The sequence below is a fragment of the Saimiri boliviensis genome, chromosome 2 (assembly GCF_048565385.1).
Source record: "Saimiri boliviensis isolate mSaiBol1 chromosome 2, mSaiBol1.pri, whole genome shotgun sequence".
In the NCBI taxonomy this organism is placed as follows: Eukaryota; Metazoa; Chordata; class Mammalia; order Primates; family Cebidae; genus Saimiri; species Saimiri boliviensis.
Window position 1 is genome coordinate 156,261,370 of NC_133450.1, and position 24,044 is coordinate 156,285,413.

The 24,044-nt window shown below is 41.3% G+C and overlaps 1 protein-coding gene and 1 non-coding gene across 11 annotated transcripts in view; one reads left to right on the forward strand and one right to left on the reverse strand.

Moving 5' to 3' along the window:
• Nucleotides 1–24,044, forward strand: part of SMARCA2 (SWI/SNF related BAF chromatin remodeling complex subunit ATPase 2) — a 224,096-nt gene that overhangs the window by 175,649 nt on the left and 24,403 nt on the right. For 6 of the 10 annotated variants that reach the window (XM_074394738.1, XM_039461271.2, XM_039461275.2 and 3 more), the window contains one exon: nt 17,136–17,353. In XM_074394738.1, the coding sequence (XP_074250839.1) occupies nt 17,136–17,353 (218 nt within the window). Of the gene's footprint in view, nt 1–12,585; nt 13,324–13,769; nt 14,052–15,261; nt 15,358–17,135; nt 17,354–24,044 lie in introns of those variants that run through there. The other 4 variants (XM_010346162.3, XM_074394740.1, XM_010346163.2 and 1 more) reach the window with 4 other exon arrangements.
• On the reverse strand, nt 18,225–18,414 carry LOC120360754 (U2 spliceosomal RNA). The gene has a single exon (XR_005577179.1). It is a non-coding gene; the product is annotated as a U2 spliceosomal RNA (small nuclear RNA).

A 24,044-nucleotide genomic window follows, 5' to 3' on the forward strand; every position in this document is an offset into this window, starting at 1 on the left:
TCCCAAGGAACCCTAATAGTTGAATTTGTACTCAACCGTTTTTATAGTTTGTATGTTTTACAGTCTCTAAGTTTCCCTCCCTCATTACTGAGCTGAGTACTCTAGGGGAATGGAGAAAAACTAAGGCATTGTCTGTGTAAGAAGAAAAAGTCACAATGATCTGGCATGTCTGGGGGCGTGGTGGGATGGGAGTTGATCACTGAACATGTATACAGTGTGCACAGGAGCAGCGGTTGGGAAGGGCGTCCCAGGCGAGAAGAGTAACCACAAAGGTGGGAATATATATGGCGTGCTACGGTGTGGCATGTGATTTGTGTTCCTGTTATTTGCAGAATGTTGGCGTAGCTGGTGTCTTAGTCTGGGGTGCTATACCAAAATACCATAGGCTGGTTTGTAAGCAGAAACTTATTTCTCACAATTCAGAGGCTGGGAAGTCCAAGATTAAGGCACCAGCAGATTCCATGTCTGGTGATTCTGCTTCCTGGTTCATAGACGGTGCCTTCTTGCAGTGTCCTCACATGGTAAAAGGGGCATGGGAGCTCTCTGGGGTCTTTCTAACACAGTCACCTCCCAAAGGCCCCACTTCCTAATACCATCACCTTGTGGGGTAGGATTTCAACACAGGAATTCTGGGGAAATACAATCATTTACTCCATAGCAGTAAGAAATATGGGAAATCCACATGGGCAGGATCACACCGCATAGAGTTCTCTAGGTTCTGTTACGGGACCCCACCACTTACTCAACGTTAGCCTTTAGGTCAGGGGTTTCCTCAGACCTCTTGTGGCTTAACCTATTGTTAACCTATTGTTATTGTGGCTTTGTGATTGCCAGAAAGATGCTGCTGAAAAGGGGTCCTGATCCAGACTCCAAGAGAGGGCTCTTGGATCTCGCACAAGAAAATTTGAGGCAGTAAAGTGAAAGCAAGTTTATCAGGAAAGTAAAGGAATAAAGAATGGCTACTCTAGGCCAGGCACTGTGGCTCACGCCTGTAATCCCAGCACTTTGGGAGGCCAAAGTGGGTAGATCACAAGGTCAGGAGTTCAAGACCAGCCTGGCCAAGATGGCGAAACCCCCTTTTTTTCCTCACAAATATTTCAGTATTTATTTCCTAAGGCATGAGTATTCTCCTATACAACCTTAATATTACCACAGCAAAGAAGTGTAATACTAAGCCAATAATATAATTTAATCTATAGTTCATACTTAAATTTTCTTGAAACCCCGTTTCTACTAAAAATAAAAAAATTAGCCAGGTGTGGTGGCGGGTGCCTGTAATCCCAGCTTGTCGGGAGGCTGAGGCAGAGAATTGTTTGAACCTGGGAGGCGGAAGTTGCAGTGAGCCGAGATCGTGCCATTGCACTCCAGCCTGGGCGACAGAGCAAGACTCTGTCTCAAAAAAAAAAAGAATGGCTACTCCATAGAGCAGCTTCAAGGGCTGCTGCTTGCCCACTTTTATGGTTACTCTTTGATGATAGACTCAATAAAGAGTGTATTATTCATGCCTCCCCATTTGAGACCATATAGGGTGACTTCCTGATGTTGACATGGCTTTAGGCACTGGTGGAAGTGTAGCAGTGAGGACCACCAGAGGTCACTCTCATCACCATCTTGGTTTTGCTGGGTTTTATCCAGCTTCTTTACTGCAACCTGTTTTATCAGCAAGCTGTTTATGACCTGTATCTTGTGCCGACCTCCTGTCTCATCCTGTGACTTAGAATGCCTTAACTGTCTGAGAACGCAGCCCAGTAGGTTTTAGTCTTACTTTACCCAGCCCCTATTCAAGATGGAGTTGCTCTGGTTCAAACAGTTCATCCAGGCAGGCTTGGAATTGATACACTGACGATAATTTAGAAACCTGAGTAGGACAGTAGCCTGATGACAGAAGTGTTTTAAGATCTGAGCAATAGGATACAGCTCATAACGATTTAGAAAAAGTACAGAATCAAGCTATTAAGTATTATTACTGGGAAAAAATGAACTGGGTGATTAAAAAAAAAAAAAAAAAAAGATGAGCAAGCAAGTTACGACCTTACTTACTACCCCCATTCCAAACAGAAAGATGGAAGAACAGATGCCTTCTTAAATAATCAGAACCGTGGTGCATTGGTCAGTGAAAACATTCATTAAGGTGAGAAAATAGTATGTCACTTATATATAGATGTAATTTTTAATTAAAAGCATGTATCTGTTTGCCACATCTTTCATTGTAAGGCCGAGGTTGCCTCTTTGAGTAAACTGGCTAGAACACATAGATGACACATAATCTTTCTCCCATGAATAACACCTGAAATGTATCACTTAGCAATTCCAGTTTTTGTGTTCTTAGAGTAAGAATTCTATTTCTTTTTTTTAAGAAGCAGGGTCTTGGCTGGGCGCAGTGGCTCATACCTGCAAACCCAGCACTTTGGGAGACCACGGCAGGGTTATCACCTGAGGTTGGGAGTTTGAGACCAGCCTGGTCAACATGGTGAAACCTTGTCTCTACTAAAAATGCAAAAGTTAGCTGGCCATGGTGGTGGGCACCTGTAATGCCAGCTACTTGGGAGGCTGAGGCAGGGAGAATTGCTTGAACCCAGGAGGCGGAGGTTGTGGTCAGCCAAGATTGCGCCATTGCACTCCGGCCTAGGCGACAGAACCAGATTCCATCTTAAGAAAAAAAAAAGAAACAGGGCCTCACCCAGACGGTAGTGCAGTGGCATGATCACAGCTCACTGTAGCCTCTCTCAAACTCCTGGTCTCAAGTGATCTCGCACCTCAGCTTCCCAAAGTACTGGGATTACAGGCGTGAGCCATAACACCCCGCCATGAATGAGAATCTTAACACTAATAAAGCATGCTGAGTGTACACTTGCCTCTAAGTTAGAACCGTCAGGCCCTCACCAAATTCAACAGCAGTTTTGTTGCTGTTGCTGTTTTTAAAGAAACTTGCTTTTGGAATCTTTTATTGTTATTCCTCTTTGTACAACTAAGAACTCAGTTTCTTTTCACAATTACATTCATTTATGTAAATAGGTCTAGTAATAAGTATAACTAACATCAACATGTTTGGATACACAGCTGATCATTGGTATTTGAGCCAAGTGGTAAGAGCAGAATGGCTCAGACAAGGAGGGTCTGTGCAGTGGGCAGAGTCATAAGTAGATGTCAACTGACTGAGCTTAATTTCCTTCAGATTTGGGGACTGTCTGTTGTGTACCGTCTAAAATTTTCTCTAGATACTTCACTTCTGGAATGCATTTTACGACGTTTTCTTTTTTTTTTTTTTTCTGAGACATAGTCACATGCTACCACACCCAACTAATCTTTTTATTTTTTTGTAGAAACAGAGTTTTGCCACGTTCCCCAGGCTGGACTCTGACTCATGGCCTCTAGTGATCCTCCCACCTCAGCCTCCCAAAGCACTGAGATTACAAGCGTGAGCCACCACGCTCAGCTTGTTTTCTGTGTATCTGGCCATAGCCCATTGGAGCAGTCTGTGTTTGTCTATTCTGTGTAAATCTTTGACTGTGCTTCAGTTGCCCTGGTCTCCTGGGGTCTCCCTCTCTGCCACTTACTCTGTTCCTGTTGATTTCAGTCATGAATTCCCAGCAAAACAGCTGGTTCTGGCTTGGAATACCAAAAAGCTTTGAAAGCCATGTAAGGCGAGAATACAGCTAAGTGTGTTTGTTAGTAAAACCTGGCTGTATTAGTCCGTTTTCATGCTGCTGATAAAGACATGCTTGAGACTAGGAAGAAAAAGAGGTTTAATTGGACTTACAGATCCACCTGGCTGGGGAGGCCTCAGAATCATGGCGGGAGGTGAAAGGCACTTCTTACATGGTGGCAAGAAGAGAAAATGAGAGAAATGCAAAAGTGGAAACCCCTGTCAGATCTCATGAGACTTATTCACTACCACGAGAACAGTATGGGGGAAATCGCTCCCTTGATGCAAATTATTTCCTACTGGGTACCTCCCACAACACGTGGGAATTATGGGAGTACAATTCAAGAGGAGATTTGGGTGGGGACAGAGAGCCAAACCGTATCACTGGCCATGTTCACCTTTGTTCTTATTTTTTTGTGCTTTAAAGTTAAGAGATTCATTTCAAACTATATTGCATAGCAAATTGCGTTTGCCAACATGTATGTAGCTCTTAGCTAATCAAAACTCAAAATTTTGTTTTGCATTTTAACTTTATTAAATAAAGTGGAATAGGCATACTCGACAGCCAGCCTTTTATAATACTTAGCAATAGCGTATAGACTAGATCTGAAATTATTGTACATTTCCAAGTTGGGCATCTGTATGTATTTAATGTGTACATACATGTATGTGAGCACATATGTATGTATCCATAGCCTAACCAGATACTTGTGTAGGAGTGCAAGGAATTAGGACTTCCCTGGGACCAGCTAGTTTTCTCTTTCACACAGTATACTTTTTGCATATCTCATGTTGGCCTCTGCTTATTCATGGCTACTATTCATAACATCTCTGGCCTAAGTGCTATCTCATGACCTTTATTTAATTTCAGCTGCCATACCAATTAGACATGTTCTTTCACTCATGAAGCTCAAATTCTGTGTTTTTGTTTTTTGTTTTTTTTGAGATGGAGTTTCGCTGTTGTTACCCAGGCTGGAGTGCAATGGCACAATCCCGGCTCACCGCAACCTCCGCCTCCTGGGTTCAGGCAATTCTCCTGCCTCAGCCTCCTGAGTACCTGGGATTACAGGCACGCACCACCATGCCCAGCTAATCTTTTGTATTTTTAGTAGAGACAGGGTTTCACCATGTTGACCAGGATGGTCTCAATCTCTTGACCTCGTGATCCACCCGCCTCGGCCTTCCAAAGTGCTGGGACTACAGGCGTGAGCCACCGCGCCCGGCCGAACCTCAAATTCTTAATAGAGGTGAACTGACTGGCTCTGCCGGTCACTCTGGCTGTACTTATGCAGAGACTCTCATCCCAAGCCTCACGCAAGCTTAGAAACAGGCTACCCTGAGAGTGGGAAACCATTCCCATCTCCATCAGGTGAGACCAGGACAGGTAGCAGCTGCCTGACACAGAAGATGGCAGTGCAGGCAGCAGTTGCTGTGGGTGGGACAGTTACCCTCAGATTATAGGATGGCAGGAAAGAGAAAGGCTGCCATCATTGACTCCAAGGGATGTGTTACATGTGCATACAAGCAGCCTTGCTTTGCACCATTCCATATGTACACATTCCCATCACTGGATATCGTTAAACACCAATCCCTCAGTGATACATTTTAGCCCTATGTAATAGTTTGCTAAGACTGCTGTTACAGAATACCACAGATTGGTGGCTTAAACAACAGAGATGTATTATCTCACTGTCTGGAGGCTGGAAGTCTGAGACCAAGGTGTCGGCAGGTTTGGTTTCTTCCGAGGCTTCTCCCCTTGGCTGGTAAATGGCTACCTCCTTGGTGTGTGTATATGGGGTTGTTCCTCTATGTGCAACTCTGTCTTAATCGCCTTTTCTTAGAAAGTTAGCAGTCATACAGGCTTAGGGCCCGCTCCTAGGACCTCATTTTCACTCTTTAAAGGTCCTTCCTCAAAATACAGTGACAATCTAAAGTATTGGGGATTACGACCTCAACGTATGAATTTTGGAGGGCTGCAGTTCAGCCCGTGACACCTTAGTATAGTGATGATGAGTCGTTGCACATGAAACACAGACTTTGTTGCTTAACTCTTCATAAATCGCTGTGTACGTAACACATGTACATTTTGATCAATGACTAATCCTATCACTTCTCTCAAAGTCTGGTGGTGATCTGTCAGAGAGCGTCTGTTAATCAGTCCATGTACAGACAGCAAAGCATGTAGTTATGTTGCCACCTTCTTTCTCAGTGAAAACATGATTTTTTTTTTAAAAAAAGTAGTTCATCAGGAAAGGGAATTGGCCATCAGAGATGAAAGTGTTGCAGAGAAACAAGAAGTAGTAATGAAGGAAGTGAAATTTGTTGTGATTAGATGCGAAAATGGCAACAGGAAAATGAAGACAGCCCAAGACCCAGGCCTGCATGAAGCTACAGTACAAACCGCTGGGCACAGTGGCTCATGCCTGTAATCCCAACACTAGGGAGGCTGAGGCTGAGGCTGAGGCCGTGAATTTGAGAACAGCCTGGCCAACACAGTGAAACCCCGTCTCTACTAAAAATACAAAAAATTGGCTGGGCATAGTGGTGTATGCCTGTAATCCAAGCTATTGGGGGGTTGACGCATGAGAATCTCTTGAACCCGGGAGGTGAAGATTGTAGTGAGCCAAGATCACACCACTGCCCTCTAGCCTGGGTGACAGAGCAAGACTCTTCCTCAAAAATAAAAAATAAATGAATTTAAAAAGCCACATTGAAAATGTCCAATGAATATGAAAAAAACAAGGTAATGTCATTTCAACATATTTTAATTTAAATTGTACTAGGAACAGAAAACCCCTTCTGATTGAAATTGAGTATTCTTCCTTAGATGGAAGACCATAATAATTTTTAAAATCCCACTTAGTTTGACTAGGATTCAGGGCAAAGTGTTGAAGTTAGTTGCTGCATTAAAAGAAAATGGTAATTACATAGAGACTTATAGGAGAACTTTTGACTGCCAGCAAAGGCTAGTTTTATCATCTCAGAAGTCAGCATGAACTGATGAATATGAAACGGTCTGGTGACACTACTCGTGTAGATAAGGATGCCTCCGTGAAATTTCACCCCAAATCCCAAGATTAAGGCAGGTTTATGATAATCCTGGGATATTTAATGCTGATGAGACAGATCTTTTGGAAGACAATCCTATCAAGAACTTATATGAAGAAAGGCTGGGCACCTTGGCTTAGGCCTATAATCCCAGAAATTTGGGAGGCCGAGGCAGGAGGATCACCTGAGGTCAAGAGTTCAAGACTAGCCTGGCAAATATGGTGAAACCCTCTCTTTACTAAAAATACAAAATTAGCCAGGCATGATGGCACATGCCTGTAATCCCAGCTACTTGGGAGGCTGAGGCAGGCAAATAGCTTGAACCCAGGAGGTGGGGTTGCAGTGAGCCAAGATTGCACCACTGCACTCCAGCCTGGGTAACAGAGCGAGACTCACCTCAAAAATAAAAAATAAAAATAAATTTAAAAAATAAGGTCGGGTGTGACAGCTCACACCTGTAATCTCAGCACTTTGGGAGGCCGAGGTGGGCAGATCACCTGAGGTCAGGAGTTCAAGACCAGCTTCGCCAACATAGTGAAACCCCATGTCTACTAAAAATACAAAAATTAGCCAGGTGTAGTGGTGCACATCTATAGTCCCAGCTACCTGGGAGGCTGAGGCAGGAGAATCACTTGGAACCCAGGAGACAGAGATTGCAGTGAGTCGAGATCACGCCATTGCACTCCAGCCTTGGCGACAGAGTGAGACTCTTATCTCAAATAAATAAATAAATAGAACTTATGTGAAGAAAGATACAGGATGCCAAAGTGGCCATAAAGGAGAGATTCTAGATACTCAGCCAGGGAACTTGGTGAAGGTGAACTTACCCATGTAAACGTGGGATGCAGCTATGAAGAAAAGGATGAAAATGTCCCGGAGGAAGTGGTACTCGCCAAAACAAAATAGAAAAACAAAGTCACAGGAAAGGAACTCAGCTATTTCACCACACTGAAATGGCAAAGGATAAAATGTTGGAAGCCAATCCAAATCGAGGAGTGTGGCAGTTTTCAAAGGCACAGGAAAGACATTTATTCTATATTGTAAGTGATTTGGCAAAGAGAAGACAAGCACTGTTCAAAATGCCCGACTGGGCCTGACGTGGTAGCTCACACCTGTAATCCTAATATTCTGGGACGCCAAAGCAGGAAGATCGCTTGAGGCCAGGAGCTCAAGACCAGCGTAAGCAACATAGCATGACTCTGTCTCTACAAAAAGAGAAAATAGCCAGGCCTGGTGTTGTGTATCTGTAGTCCCAGCTCTCAGGAGGGTTAGGTGGGAGGATTGCTTGAGCCCAGGAAGTTGAGGCTGTAGTGAGCTGTGATTGGTTACACCACTGCACTCCAGCCTGGGTGACAGAGTGAGGCTCCGAAAGCAAAATACTCTGGATAGATTTTTTTCACTTAGAAATGAAACATTTTAAGGCTCAATGTTTCTAATAGTTTAAATTAGTGTGCTAAGCGAATGCTTATTTTACTATTTTTTTCATTTCTCTGTACACGTATAAGAGCTTTTAATGTTTTGACAAATTTTTTAAAGTTGTGGAATAGTCATTTCCCATTGACTATTAAAATGACAGCTGGGCATGGTGGCTCATGCCTGTAATCCCAGCACTTTGGGAGGCCGAGGCGGGTGGATCACCTGAGGTCAGGAGTTTGAGGCCAGCCTAGCCAACATGGTGAAACCCCATCTCTACTAAAAATACAAAAATTAGCTGCATGTGGTGGTGCACCCTGTAGTCCCAGCTACAAAAATTAGCCAAGCATGGTGGTGCACACTCCTAATCCCAGCTACTCGTGAGGCTAAGGCAGGAGAATCGCTTGAACCCGGGAGGTGGGGGTTGCAGTGAGCCAAGATTGAGCCATTACACTCCAGCCTGGGCAACAAGAGGGAAACTCCATCTCCAAAAAAATAAAACTGACTTTGTACACTTTGAACTTGCATGGTTACTTTTATAGTTCCATACTTCTATTCAAAGCAGTGTGTGTGTGTGTGTGTGTGTGTGTGTGTGTGTGTGTGTGTGTGTATGTATGTGTGTGTGAGAGAGAGAAGAGAGAGAGCTTTGCTGCAAGTGTGTATATCTGTGTGTGATCTTTGCTGAAAGTCTTCCTAAGATGTATCATGTTACGTTTTTACTTTCATCATTCACCTAAGCCTGGCAAATATAACTTAGCCTTTTCCTGATGGTGCAGTTGTCATTAATAATACATTATTGTTTTCTGCTATAACGTAGAATAGTCTGGTAGTTAAGGATGTGGTTTATGCAGCCAGACTTCAAGTTCAAATACTGAGTCCGCTTCTTACTTTTATATAATCTGGAACAAGATGCTATATCTCTCTCTGCCTCAATTTCCTCATCTTCAAAATGCAGAGAGTAAGAGTGCCTTCCTCATTGGGGTTGTTTTAAGGTTTAGATGACTAAATGTACCCAAAGCACTGAATGGCTGGCAACATAATGAACACTGTGTGTTAGCCACTGCCATTGGTGGTAATAGTTGTGGCTGCATCAATCGTAATGATGCTGTGTACCTGAAGATTTATTAAAAGATGGGGCTTGGCCAGGCGCAATGGCTCATGCCTGTAATCCCAGTACTTTGGGAGGCCAAGGCAGGCGGATCACGAGGTCGGGAGTTCGACACCAGCCTGACCAACATGGTGAAACCCCGTCTCTACTAAAAACACAAAAATCAGCCAGGCATGGGGGTGTGCACCTATAATCCCAGCTACTCAGGAGGCTGAGGCAGGAGAATCACTTGAACCCAGCAGGCGGAGGTTGTAGTGAGCCAAGATAACGCCACTGCACTCCAGCTTGGCAACAGAGCAAGACTCTGTCTCACAAAAAAAGAAAAAAAAAAGATGGGGCTATTTTTTTTTTTCCATATTAACCTTAAACTACTATGCTTTTGATTTCTTGTGTTGCTTCATTTACATGTTTCCTCTGTTATTACTAGGCTATTAATAGATGTTTTTCGCATTAGTCTCAAGCAGAACAAGTCATTCTCATCAGTATCTTATTAATTTGATGCCCTTAACCATGATGGGCATATTGATGACAAAGTTTTATTTCTCACAGTAGCATGGAGCCCTGGATCGTGGCGCAGTTTCTTGTGGACGGCTTATCTCAGGGAAGCCCAGAAAAGAACCATTTATTTTGCTAAGGCCTCACATTCATGAAGGTGCCTCCAGGTTGCCATTTGACATTATCTTCGAATGACGTTATGCTCTTAATCATTGTGTTTTATCTGTCTTAAAAGCATTAAGTTACTCTTTATAAGCATTAAAACTATATTAGTTTGTTACCCTCTTTTGACATTTCACTTTTAATAAACTGAGAACCTTGAAGTACAGAAGTGGCCCAGGCCCTTTTGAGGAGCCCTATTCAACAGACAAGCGGGTGGAGTTTCTGGCTGTGTTAAGAGCAGGTTGTGGCTGGGCACAGTGGCTCATGCCTGTAATCCCAGTACCTTGGGAGGCTGAGGCAGGTGGATCACACGGACAGGAATTCGAGACCCACCTGGCCAAAATGGTGAAACCCTGTCTTTACTAAAAATACAAAAAGTAGCCTGGGATGGTGGCGGGCACCTGTAATCCCAGCTACTCAGGAGGCTGAGGGAGAGAACTGCTTGAACCCAGGAGGTGGAGGTTGCAGTGAGCCAACATCGCGCCACTGCATGCCAGCCTGAGGCTGGCAACAGAGCGAAACTCCGTCTCAAAAAGGAAAAAAAAAAAAAAAGCCAGGCAGCAGTGGTGACTCACGCCTATAATCCCAGCACTTTGAGAGGCCAAGGTGGGTAGATCATGATGTCAGGAGATAGAGACTATCCGGGCCAACATAGTGAAACCCCCTTTTCTACTGAAAATACAAAAATTAGCTGGGCATGGTGGCACGCACCTGTAATCCCAGCTACTCAGGAGGCTGTCAGGAGAATCGCTTGAACCAGGGAGTAGGAGGTTGCAGTGAACCAAGATCACACCACTGCTTGGCAACATAGCGAGACTGTCTCCAAAAAAAAAAAAAAAAAAAGTAGATAGTAACTGGATAGAATCTCAAGATAGGAAAGCAGAACTGTATTCCTTGCCGTTCTCCATTGTTTCTCTAAGCCTCTTGCAGGCTCACAAATTCTCTCAGGTTTTTTGATTCTCCCCAGGCGAGCTGAGCACAGCATGTGCTTAACTTGTAAGAAGTTGTCAATGCTTCACATTTATAATTTGGTAGGGTCTTCAGGGCCAGATGTTTTGGGAACTAACCTCTTCTAAATCTAAAAGTCATTCTCCAAATAGAGCATTTTGTCTTTAATACTGCTTAAAAGGTATCAGTCATATGGGTCCTTATTTGATCTCATGGCTAAAATAATTTTTAAACTCATTTTCCTTTTTTTTTTTTTTTTTTTTTTGAGACAGAGTCTTGCTCTATTGTCTAGGCTGGAGTACAGTGGTGTGATCTCGGCTCATTGCAACCTCCGCCTCCCAGGTTCAAGCTATTCTCCTGCCTCAGCCTCCCAGGTAGCTGGGACTATGGTTGCCTGCCACCACGGCCAGCTAATTTTTGTATTTTTATAGAGACAAGGTTTCAGCATATTGGTCAGGCTAGTCTTGAACTCCTGACTCTGTGATCCGCCTGCCTTGGCCTCCCAAAGTGCTAAGGTTACAGGTCTGAGCCACTGCGCCCCGCCATTTTCCTTTTCCCAACCACAAACTGCTTTTACCGAAAACAGCGTACTAATTGACCTTGTCTCAGATGTGTAAGCTGTAGCTCCTCTTTTCCCTTCCTCACCCACCTCCACACACTTATGGCATACGGGGAAAGAGAAAAGTTTTTTTGGTTTTTTGGTGTGCAAAAGTGATCTGAGGTTATTGATCAATAAACTGGAAAATCCACTGTACCAGAAATTCACTTAAACTGAGGCTTACTTTTCTTTCCTTTGTAGTCAGCTTTGTACATTTCAGTCCCAACTGAGGGAGAGCTGGGAGGGCAGTTGGCATCCAAGTTGCCGGACAAATGAATGAAATAAGAAACAGGGTCTTCTGGGTTAATGTCATCAGTTTGTTGCACCACCTTGGGGGTGGGGGTGGGAATCCCTTACCCTTCCGATGAACTCATCTCTTGAATATGTGAAGCATTTGTTAACAAAAGTATAAAGTTTGTGAATAGTTATGTCCTGTATACAGGTATTTTCTTACATCATGGATATTTCCTTTATAACCTTTGAAGGAATAAATGGGGATCTTTGAAAAGTTCTAGCCATTGGTCAGGTCAGGACTGAATGTGCCATCAGTGGAGATGCTAAAAGGGTTGAATTCTGAAAAAAAGCTGGCAAGATTTCACGAGTATTATGTGCTGTGTGTTGAAGTGGTAAGAAGAACACTTAGGAACCTGAAGTTGTTGGGGTTTAATTGGGGTTAAGTTGTTCCTTAATTTAGAAAATTTGATTTCTTTTCAGGGACTTTTTTTCTTGTGGCAAAATACACATAAAACTTACCATTTTAGCCATTTTAAGCGTACATTTCAGTAACATTACATACGGTTCCATCGTTGTGCAGCCATCACAAACATCCGTCTCCTGAACGTTGCCATCATCTCAAACTGAAATTCTCAACTCACTGAACCCTAACTCCCCAGCCTTCTTCCCTTAGCCCCGGGTAACCACTGCTCTCCTTCCTCATGTCTGAAATCATACAGTATTTGCCCCTTTGCGTCAGGGTTATTCCACTTTAGGGAATTTGAATTTATGCCAGTTTTTCAAACAGGTGGCTTTTGGAGACAGTAATAATAAAAAAAACCTATCATCCAAAGGCCTGAGTCTGAAATTCTGCATCCGAAAGTACTACAATTTGTGTTAAACTGATAAAAATAATGTGGCATCTTTGAGGACGAGCTCTATGTTCAGCTTTGTTGTTGTTTAATATTTATATTCTAAGAAAATGTCTCATACATTTTCTTTCTTACAATTGTAAGAAATTGTAAATGTAAAATTCCTCTTTTTGTTGCCATTTCTGCTCTTGTTTGGGGGATCATTACCTGTATTATTGGCTTCTGAGGTCTCAGCAGGGTGTGAGGGAGGTTTAGCCTGTCTTAATTTTGGAATCAAGTTTGGTGATGTATGAGTTGTCCTCAGAAAGCACTAGTATAATATAATGGGCTAAATCTGCATTCTTTAATGCTCCGTAACCCCACCCGCAACCCCAGCAGCATCCCAGGGTCCTTTTCTGGAATCCAACTAGAGTTTCTAAGGGAAGAGGATCCCCCGAAGGAGAAAGAGAGAGTGTCAGTGGACAGAAATATGATACTGAAACAGCAGAGTTAGTGTCTGAGTACTGACTTTCCCATTTCACATCCAAGAAATTTCCATGCATTGTCTGGATATCTTCAGAATTGCTCCTTTCAGTGTTAAGATGGTTTGTTCCACTGTAAGGGCTGTGCCACATGGCTTGGTGGAGGAAGCAACGCGCCGGAGTTGGCTTGGGGCTTTTTGTTTGCGTGTCCCTGTTTACCTATTCATAATCATGGATCCCCTCTGCTTTGTGATACTGTGAACCACGCATAGCAGCACCTCTTTACACCACTGCGTTGAGAAGAAGGAGCCTGAGGCTGACTTTCTGGACCTTCCGTCAGGCAGAAAAAGATGTGGTTGGTGTGTGTCAGGATGAGAGGGCCACGACTGGACCCACGTGTGGCCGCTTCCCGGGTCTGCCATGTGCTTTGCGGGCTGCAAAGTGTTTCCTCTAAAACAGCTAATCCTGCATGACTGTCTCCTGCATTTTGGTTGTCAGAACCTGCACGCTGCTTTCAGAAGGACTGATCGAAGAGGGAGCTAGTTTGCATCTCGTTCTTGCACACCCTGAGTCATGAAAAACGTTTTCTTTTTCTTTTAAGCAAAATTGAAAGAAAGAAAAGAGAGAGGGCCAAAAAAAAAAAAAAAAAAAAAAAAAGGTTGCCATCCAGTGGAGGAAGGAGTAATTCCCAGCTTCATTCAGGAAAAACGCAGGCTGAAATATGCTTAACTGTTTTAACTTGACTGGGGATTTTTACCACCATATGGGTTTTGGTTTTTTTTTTTTTTTTTTTTCCCGTGACATCCGGAGCCAAATCGGTGCAGTGTGCCTTTAAGAAAAGAGGTGCCTCACTAAACTTCGCTGTAGTTGTGTTTCACCGTTTCGGTAGGAAAGGAAAGTGTTAATTTCTTATTTGTACACTTTTTTTCCCCGACTTCCTTCCTATTCACTTCATTAAATCTAGAGGCAGTTCAGCATGGGAGCCGTCTGTATGTTGAATTAGGGCTCGCACTCTTGCGCAACACGTCACCAGTCGGAAACTGGGGGTTTGCTTCTGTGATTTATTTCATTATTGTGCTGGTAAAAGGTTTGGAAGGGAATTCTTTCTGGGGGTAGTACTTTAGTATTGTGTAGCAAGTTTTTGGGTTTTTTTTGTGTGCCCCCCCCAACCCCCAGCGCTGAGTTTGAGTCAGTTGAGCCAGTTTAATAAATAATTTTTAGAAATAAAAGAACAGTTTAAAATCTCCATGAATAATTTTACTTACATGCAGGAGTAATCTTACTCTACTCTTTATGTGCGAAAAGCATTGGGAAGTATTTAGTGAATTGATTTCCATTAGAAAAAGACCCTTAGAAATCACAGAACATAAAGCACTGCATATGGATGTGTTTGGGGTCTTTGGGGAGGAGGGAAGATGTTTTGTAGCTCTCTGCATTCCTGCATAAAACCTTAGTTTAAGGGGAATAATGGTCAGTACTTTGTGTGTTTCCTTGTAATTCCAGAACCTAAATTTAATAAGAATCTGCACGTATTAGCAATTGTAATAAAAATTGTTTCAGTTCTGTTTGCAATTTAATTTGTTTTCGCTTCTTAGCTGCTCACAGATTTAGAGATTTAAAAGTCCAAATATCACAAGCTTATGCTTTTTCCTTCTTTGCAAAATTAAGGGGGGTGAGAGTAGAAGTATCCTTTTCACAACTCCCCCCAACTTCATTTATCCCACTGGAAAGAAAAACAATGAAAAATTTTACAGCATGAAACTGAAAGTGAAGTGTCACAGTTGTTCTGGATTTTCTTTAAAGAGAAGAATAACATATTGTATTAAAATATTTGCAGCTTAGAACATGTACATTGCTTTTATTTACATGCATTTGATTTTTTAAAAAATTGTCTTCTATTTTAAAAATCAGACTGCTCCAAACCATGCAGCTATTTTTTTTTAAAAATAAGGTTTAAAATACCAAAAAAGCAGACCTTGTTTTAATTTTTAAAAATAAATTTGAATATTAATTTGTTTTCTTACTGGCTTAATTGTTAAAATGCGAGCAAGAATCAGAAACCACCTGAGCTAAAATCTCTAATTCTGCTGCCTGGAATAATAAGGGGAAAAAATATGATAAGTAGTTGTCAATATTAAAACAGGCTGAAGGAGGAAGCCTTCGGGCCTTGTAGTAGGTAGAATGAAACAGCAGATTTGAGTATCCACAATCCTTTCAGTATTAAATTTTCAGTAAAATAAAATTACTTGTATATGAAAACATAGCCTTTCCCCAGCTCTCTTTTTTTTCCTGATCAGCTGATGAAGAGACTAGCAGCTCGCTGCTTTGCTGGCTTGTTAATTTTATCCCCACTAACTGTGATTTCCGATAGCCGGCCTGCTGATAGTGGTAAGGTAAATATCCTTTTTCGTTGCCGTCTTGAAGATTCAGTAGAACTACATCCCAGGCATGTGTAGGTGTGTAACACATCAAAAGCCGGTGTTCTCCGTATTTCTGTGTGCAACTGGGTGCTTGAGGAGAGCAGTACCATTAACTGTTGACAGCCTTGCATGCTGTATTTATTATTAGCATGTTCAGCCTCCAAGATATGCGGGACAATTTCCTTTTCTTAATCTTCGCTTAGCTGCAGTGTGTTTAGCTGTATAGTGGGTGTCCTGCTTTTTGGCAAATGAATATTAATGCAATAACGTGGAGCTTTTTTTTTTTTTCCTTTTCCTTTTTCCTTATAACTCATCAGATCTCGCCTCCTTCATAGTGGTTATCTGAACACTGTAGGATCGTGATGAAAATTGTCTTTTGATTATTAAGGCCTAGGCTCAGACTGTCCCTTAGGAATCTGTCTGTGTGCATGTTGCTTCTATGGATTTGCACATTGGAGGATGCATAGAAAACATATTTTTTTTAAATCCCACTGGCATTTTTAAGATGCCAGGTTGTTTTGTGTTCTGCACCAGGTTTTCTTCACAAAACCTTTCTTTTTCAGGAGGCATTGTACATAAGTGAAAGAAATTATGTCTGAGCTGTAATCACTCTTTATATTGATTGTTATACTCACATGATCATAAATATTAGCCATGTTTGGTGCTGTGGAGAAATGAAGGTAATTGCCTTATGATTAGAGCTCTTTCAGCTACGAGAAAGGATTGATTATCATTTGCATACTGGAGGCAATATTGAGAGGCAGGAGGAACAAATAACAACATTAGTTATTTTGTGTGAGAGAGCAATCTCAAAATGTAAAGATTTTTTTTTAGAAAATTTCTTTTCTATGTTCGGATTTTATGTTGTTCTTTGTTTTTTTCCTTTGCAGTATTTTTCCCTTTTATTTTTCTTCTTTTGAGTTTTGAGATTTACCAGGAAAAAAAAAAAAAAAGTTTAAACTTCTGGGTCTGTCACATGGATCTTCTAGCCCTTTATGAACAGGTTTCTTTTATACCTGGTTGTTTTTATAGCTATTTTATTATCTCTCTGCATTAGTGCTGCTGGCTCTGGTTTAAAGCAAACGTTTGCAGGTAATTGGAAAAAAGTGTTTATTGTTTGTGAGTGTGTGTGTTCCTTATCGGATGATTTAAGTACGTTTACCAAAGAATGTGGCTTTGTACTTTCCCGTTTCCTTGTTTACTAATTGCTACGTTAGAACAAAAATCTAGATGGAATTTTGATTTATGTTGTTAATCGTGAATAAATTGATGCAAAACCTCAAGAAAAGGTCAAAGCTTATATGATCGTGTGGATGCATTCTTAGGAATTTTTTTTTTCATAACCCACCCCTCGTTTTGTTTACCTTTTCCTTCCCTTACAGTAATGAGAAAATTAGGGTCTTGTTCTTAAACTGAGCTAAAATTTCATCTGGATTCAGTTACCATCAAACACTTGAGTTTATAGATCTTTTAATATTTGTCATATTCTTCTTTACTGTGAGTGTTTTGGGCCTTCAGTGTGTTTTGCTCTGGAAACAGACCCGAGTTAAAGATGCATTTATCCAATATGGTAGCATTCCTTTTTCCTTCTTCCTCCACTGATCACTGTTAACTTTAACTTTTGTTGTTGTTGTTGTTAATTTCTTTCATTTTATTCTAATTGTCGAAGCTATATACCAATATACACATACTTTTTTTTGTCTTGGTCATTTTCTCGTCTTGAATTTTCTTCCTTTCTTTCCAATGAACAGGCCATTGAAGACGGCAATTTGGAGGAAATGGAAGAGGAAGTACGGCTTAAGAAGCGAAAAAGACGAAGAAATGTGGATAAAGATCCCGCGAAAGAAGATGTGGAAAAAGCTAAGAAGAGAAGAGGCCGCCCTCCTGCTGAGAAATTGTCACCCAATCCCCCCAAACTGACAAAGCAGATGAATGCTATCATCGATACTGTGATCAACTACAAAGACAGGTGAGTGTGTGGTCGCCTCACCTTGATCACTTCTCACCGAGATGATGAGTGCCACTACCTGCGGAGCAGGCGTTGTTAGGTTACACGCTTGGCGTTTTACTGAGGTTCTTTCTAGTCTGTGGTTCGTAGCTTTCTCTCTTTGTACCACGTTTAAAATGGCCACTGTTGGTATTTTGTATGATGTTTCACCATGTATTATTAAAGATAACTGAAAATTTAGTTTGGATTACAAAATGTAAAAAAAAAAAAAATCTAAATTAAAGAAGGAGGCTGAAGGACCTCTGAACTACCATCTGAAAATGAAGGTATTTCAGATGAAAGGCATTGGGATGATGGAGTGAAATTATTTTTCTGAATTGAATTGTTAGCGAAAGATGAATTCTAATATATTTAAGGTAAATATTTCGTGTTAAGATTGTTTAAAGCCAAACAGATGCTTCATAGGAAATAATTTCTTCTTTCCTTCTAACACCTGAATTTCTGAGCTCTTGTTTGAGTTATCTCTTTCTTCCTAATACTACACAGTCAGCACGGTCTTTCAGCAAATTTACCTTTTTCATGCAACTTTTGGATGTGGACTTTGAGAAGGTGCCGCTAGATGCTCCTCCCAGGCCATTTTAAACAATGAATAATTATTTGAAAACCAAAGACAGGTTACGGTGTCAGTCAGACCCATACAGTAGATGAACTGGTTAGGCTGCATTTGGCTGGTTGATTTGGTTTCCACTTGATTATCATGTGGTGATGTTTTCGTTTGAAGTTGGCCTCTCGTTTTAGTTGAAAAATGGACAGGAAACAGACATGTTCACTCTCTCAGTTGCATAGTAGTATTAATCCGTTTTTAATTACCAATTAAAAATTTTTTTTCTAAAGGGGGTGTGTCATTCCTGGAGGTACTGCAGTACCAGGTCGGTGTGTGGAGTGGATGGAGCGAGCTCCTGTCTTAGCTCCCTGCTTCCAAAATGTGTGTAGCATACTGTCCTTGGATAGAGGAGGAATCGGATATTAGCTTGTAACAACAGGTATTACACTTCATCTCAGCCAAAAGGCTGAGAAGCAGTCAGTTACCAGAAATGTTTGACATGAACTAGTATTGCTCTGTACACTTGTGAGTGTTTAACATGAATAACAAAGTTGTGTTTTTAGTTTTTCATTATGGCCTTGCTGAATATATCATAGCAGGAAGGGAAAAATAATTATAAAGATTACGTAGTATAAAAAGCAAGAAACTTTCCATCGTGGGGTTTTGCTGTTAAGCCTTTTTTATCTGTAAGGGGGAAAGAGGAGTAGGTGGAGATGTTTGTGAAAAGGCCAGAATTTCTTGCTCCGTTTTGCCCACAAGGTCTCTCAGATTTTGTGCTTACTATTTTCCTTTTTTCAGAATAAATAAAAAAGTAAGTGCATCCCCTTGATAGCTTCTGAAGTGGCCACAAAGGGCAGCCCCATTCTCTTGGGTTTGGACCAGCCGTTCATTAATGAAGGGGAACAACAGCAATTCAGGAAGGAGATTTTGACCGCAAGTCCGTTCTTTGTCTAGAGTGAACATGAAAAATTCCTTGTAAACCATGAATCAGTAACTCTCACGTTTCTGTTCACCCCCCAGCTCCCCTTGTATATTTGCCATGGAAAGGGATGGGATTCTAGAAGCCAGCTTGGATTATTATGCCTTATTTTCTCAGTCCCTGGTTTAAAGCAAAATAGTACTAAGTAGAGAGCATCACTCTGCATATACATCAAACTTTTTTGCCTTTGTCTCAGGAGAGTGTAACATGTGTTTCTCTGACCAGATGTGCTGTGACACGTGACAGGCATTTTATTCATTACTTGCTGAGTGTGTCGAGGGCTGTGGTAACACTGAGAAAGGCCAGGAAAACCCTTGGAGTTTTGGAAGCTAGGCCTTTCATTCTAAGGCGATGTCTGTGTCTTTCCTTAGGGACATAAAAGAAGTCAACAGGTGGACTACATATTGCCAACAGATTTATTTGGTTTTATGTTGTTTTTTTGAGGGGTGGGGGTGGGGGCAGCAAATACATAAACTGGGAGAGATTTTTTGCAAACAGGCCCCCCCATCCCCCATCCTTTTGAAAAACCTGAAACTCTGGCAGCGTTTTGCCCAGCTCTCCCTAAGGTAGCAGTCAGTAGGCATGAGGAAGTGGCCTCCTTTCATTGGCAGCATCAAGCTGTATCTAGGTTGCCACAATCCCCATCACTCCCTGTCATCTCTTCACCATGGAGTGAGCCACCATTTACCATCATGCTTTTTACGCCTGGCTCACTTGGTTCATTGGTATTACCTGCTAGCTCCATAGCCTTTGAGTTTATGACTTGCTGGTGTACGTGGCTATGGGCTGACCACTTTCCTAGAAACCATCCAAAAATACAGAGTAGTAGGAGGTTTTATGCCTTAAACCTCAGCTGAGCATTGCACAGTGGTTTAGAGTACAGGCTCTTGTCCTGATTTAACCGCCTGCTTTTGACTCTGGCATTCACTGGGTATGGGACAGTTGAGTAATTTACTTAACCTTTCTGAGCCTCAGTTTCCTCATCCAAAAAAATGGGAGTCATTACTGTGTCTGCTTCTAGAGTCCTTATGTGTCATCAAGGGGTTAATATAATCAGGTTCTTTGAACAGTTTCATTATTAATAATTAGTCTTTCAGACTTTGAGGCTAATCAGGCAGGTGAATGGACCTCTGAGTACCAGAAAGAAAGTGTCCTTGCTGATGCTGGTTTCCATGGTTTTATTTCTAGAAACAGAAAACGCAGTTTCAGTGTGACTGGTTATTGAGTATGTCTTTAGTTGTACTGTAGGTAAAGGGTATTTAAATATTTCAGCATGCGGATAGTGAGTCGTTTCTTCTTTTTCACTTTTCTGTGTTTTATTTACTTACTTTACTTAATTTTCCTTACAAAGTGTCCTGGTAAGACACATTTTATTAGCTCCCACATTTAGATGCTTTCTGGGGAGTATGTACTAAATTTCCCACCACTGAATGTTTCATATACATTTCATGTTGGTAATCCTCTAGAAAAAGCACTAACTATTTATATTTTGTATTTCTCTTTAACTTGGTACTCAAGTAGGAGGCACTCAAATTAGGAGAGCCTTAATTAGATACAGTATCATATTTTTGGTTGGTTTTAGAAAATGCGGCTGGGAGATGTACATTTCACTGTGTTGAGATTTTTGCACCACTAAAGTCAAAATAGTAACTCAGCCTACCTGTGTAAGAAATACCACCTCTGCTAACCTCCCTCCCATCACTTTGGTCAAATGTTAGGGCTTTGACAGTCATGTAGATTAGCAGCATATTAAATAAGAACCGCCATTCATATTTAACTGATATATAAGAAGAATTAATCAGCTCTCATGAGACAGTTGTTTAAAAGTTCAAGCATGATGCTGGGGAAGATGTGTATCTTGATATTTTCATAAAGAACTAAGATCATTTATGTGTGTATTTATTGCTTTTTGGTCAGTGATAGGACTTGTTTTTTTAAAAGGAGGGTACTTTAAAAAATCTGTCTCTGAAGAGCCAGATACTGTGTGATCCATAAATGTAAAATCCTTCTGCAGTAACTGCTATTCAGAGGTAGTACTGGGCTGCTGCTACTGGCCCCCATCATTTTATTTCCACAAATAGAAAAAACTTGGTATCAAGTAATATTAGAAGGCTTTGTTTTGCCTTGTGAGGCATGCTTTGTTTTCTGCTTATTCGGAAGCTTTAAAAAAATCATATTCTCAATTTATGTAATGTTTAACCTAAGACTGTTCTTTGAGAAGGGATTCATCCTATTTGCATTTGTACCCTTGAAAATTGCCCCTGGGATAAGATGTAGAGTAAGATGGTGAAGAGTAGAGTCTATGGAGCTATTCCAACTCTAGAGACAGAGTGTAGTTACTTGAATAAAGAAGAGAGAGAGATTCCTAGAGACGTTCTTAAAGTTGGAAGGGATGTTTAGCTCTGCCTGGCCCAACTTCCCACAACACACATAAGTCCCCCTGGACCACCTCTGGCATGTGGCCATTCACCTCCACGTAGACATCCAGTGTGACCTGCCTGCTTCAGAGCAGTTCTTGACACTGAAGGACAGTTCTAAACACACAGCCATTTCTACACTAAAAGGGATGCAGCCCTCTGACAGCTCTTTGTTCTACTTGGAACCTCGGAGAATGAATGTGCTCTCATTCTGAGAAATATACTTTAAAAATGTATCGACAAGCCTATCTACTCAGGACATTCCTCTTCAGGTTGGAACACTTCACTTTGCTCTCTGACTGATACCTAGACGTTGGCCACATTCCATTCTCCTAGTGTTCCATTTAAAACGTGGTGCCCAGAACTTCAGTGGGGTATTCCGATAGCTAATTGTGGGATGGTTAGCTTCCTTATTCTGGACACCAGAATTCTTTTAACAGAACTCAAGAGCGTGTTTACTTTTTCCAGCAACCCTGACACAGAGTTAACTCATCGAATATGTGTCTTGTTGAAATAAACCCCACTCCCCACCCCAAAACACACATACACATCTGATCTCACATGAATGCTGCTAAGGTTAGCTTTCAACTAAGCCTCATTTTTTTGAACTTATACCTACTGATTGTATTCGTATCCCTGTGCAGTTCCAGCCTTATTACATTTCGTCTCATCATCCTTGCATGTTGCTGTATCTCTCAATTTTTATCTTTTTAAAAAATAATGTTCTCATATCTAAGTTTTTGTCATCCAAAGATTTGATATAAGCTATTGCTTAGAAACTTATACAAGACAAAGGACTGGTCTCTGTGACATACCCCTGAAAACCCCTTCAGGTTGACGGGAATATATTAACCAGTAATCCTTAAGGTTGCTTACCTATCAACGAACTCATATAGCCATGTTCTCATGTCACCCATATTTACCCTTTCTCAGCGTTATCAAGAAGGGCTAAAACCATGATATATCATGGCTATAGCCTTTCCAATCTATCAACCTAGAAACCCTGCCGAAAAAGTGAAATGAGGTTAGCTTGCCGTGGCTTTCTCTAAAAGACCTCCTGCTGGCACTTAATGATGTTATTTATCTTTTCTAAATAGCCCTGTGGCATCTGAATAATTTCTTCTAAATTTTTACGGAGGGTCAGTATCAAGCATAACGGTCTCAAGTTTTGGTTCTCATATTGAAATTGGGACATTTGCTTATCTCTAGTCTTCTGATGCCATTTCTATGCTCTGTGATTTCCTAAATGTTATTAGCAGAAGCAATCTACATGCTTTTCCAGGATGTAATTAGTTTGCAACTGGACACTTGAACTTATTTGAAGTGGCTTGATATGCTCTTTCTATCAACTCTTCTATCAGGAGCTTTTGTTCACCATTTATTACGTCTTGCTTTTCAAATCTGAGCATTGTTCTCATTCCTGAAGAAACTGGAAACAGAAAGTAGGGTGTCATCACCTCCTCCCTCTCTTATCAATTGTTTGAAGATGGTTCTTTCAGAAGCAGTCCACAGGAGGACTAGCCCTGCTGTCTGTAAAAGGGTTTGGACATCAGGTCTAGCTTTGAAGACAGAAGCATCAAAGCGGTGGAGTAGGCAGAGCTCCTCCTGACCAGGCAGGTATCTGGTCCCTCTCTGCCTCTGCCTGGTCAGTGCCTGGTCCGTCCAGTTGGTGAACACAGCCCTGGCTCCTGCCTCCCTGCCACTCTTCAGTCTCTGCTGTCTTCCCCCAGATGGGAGTGTGTTTTTCTTGCCCCTAAATTTAAGAAGCCTCGGTGGTATCTCTGGGAATTGTGGTAAGACTCAGCTTGTTCTGAATTTTTAGTTATCACATTGGAGAAAATCATTCATTCTTTCTAGAAATTATTTCCTTCGTTGTTTTCTTATTTCCATCACGGTACTGTTAAATATAATTATAGGGTAAAAATTCCAGATACTGACCCCACTAGCTCATCATGCAGTGGAAGGGATAGCTTTTCTGTGGGATATGACTGAAGAGGGAGCTGGCCTGGGGAATTCAGGGAAGTAGAGATCATATGAGCCCCATTATTTGAGGATACAATGACATTACCTGGTACTTATAATCAATTTAGGACATTATAATAACATTTACCTGGGAAAATGAGCCAATATTTTACTACATTATAGCACCTTTCTAAGAATTTGGTAAACTACAAACCTGTGGACTAATTGTACTTAGTTCCTATACACACTGAAAGTAACTTGTAGCATTTTTCTCATTTTGAGTACGGCTGAACTACTGTGTTGAATCTACTCATTCTCTGGAAGGGCTGGGCTCTTATTTAAAAATGTCGTGATCAACCATTCTCCAGAAGGGCTTGGCTCTTATTTTAAAACATTGGCTTTTTCCGAGGCTTTATCTATCTACAAAGTTCTTTATTTGAAGTGCATTAGGTATTTACTGTGTCGAAGGCTTTCCCATATTGATTATCATCTTAAGACTTCATCAAACCAATGGATCCTTACACTGGCTTTCATACTGTCTTTCTAAAATATGTTTTAGTAACATATATTTTAAACCAAACCCATGTCATTATGTAGTATTATTTTTTGTTGCTTTGTTTTAGGGTTTTAAAAATGGGTAATTTTTTCCCTAAGCCAATCAGATGGCTGACCTGCATGGACTCCGTATCAGAATGATTTGAAATTATGCTGCTGGAATCTTTGGTTGTTCAGAACCCACTGAGTTGTAAT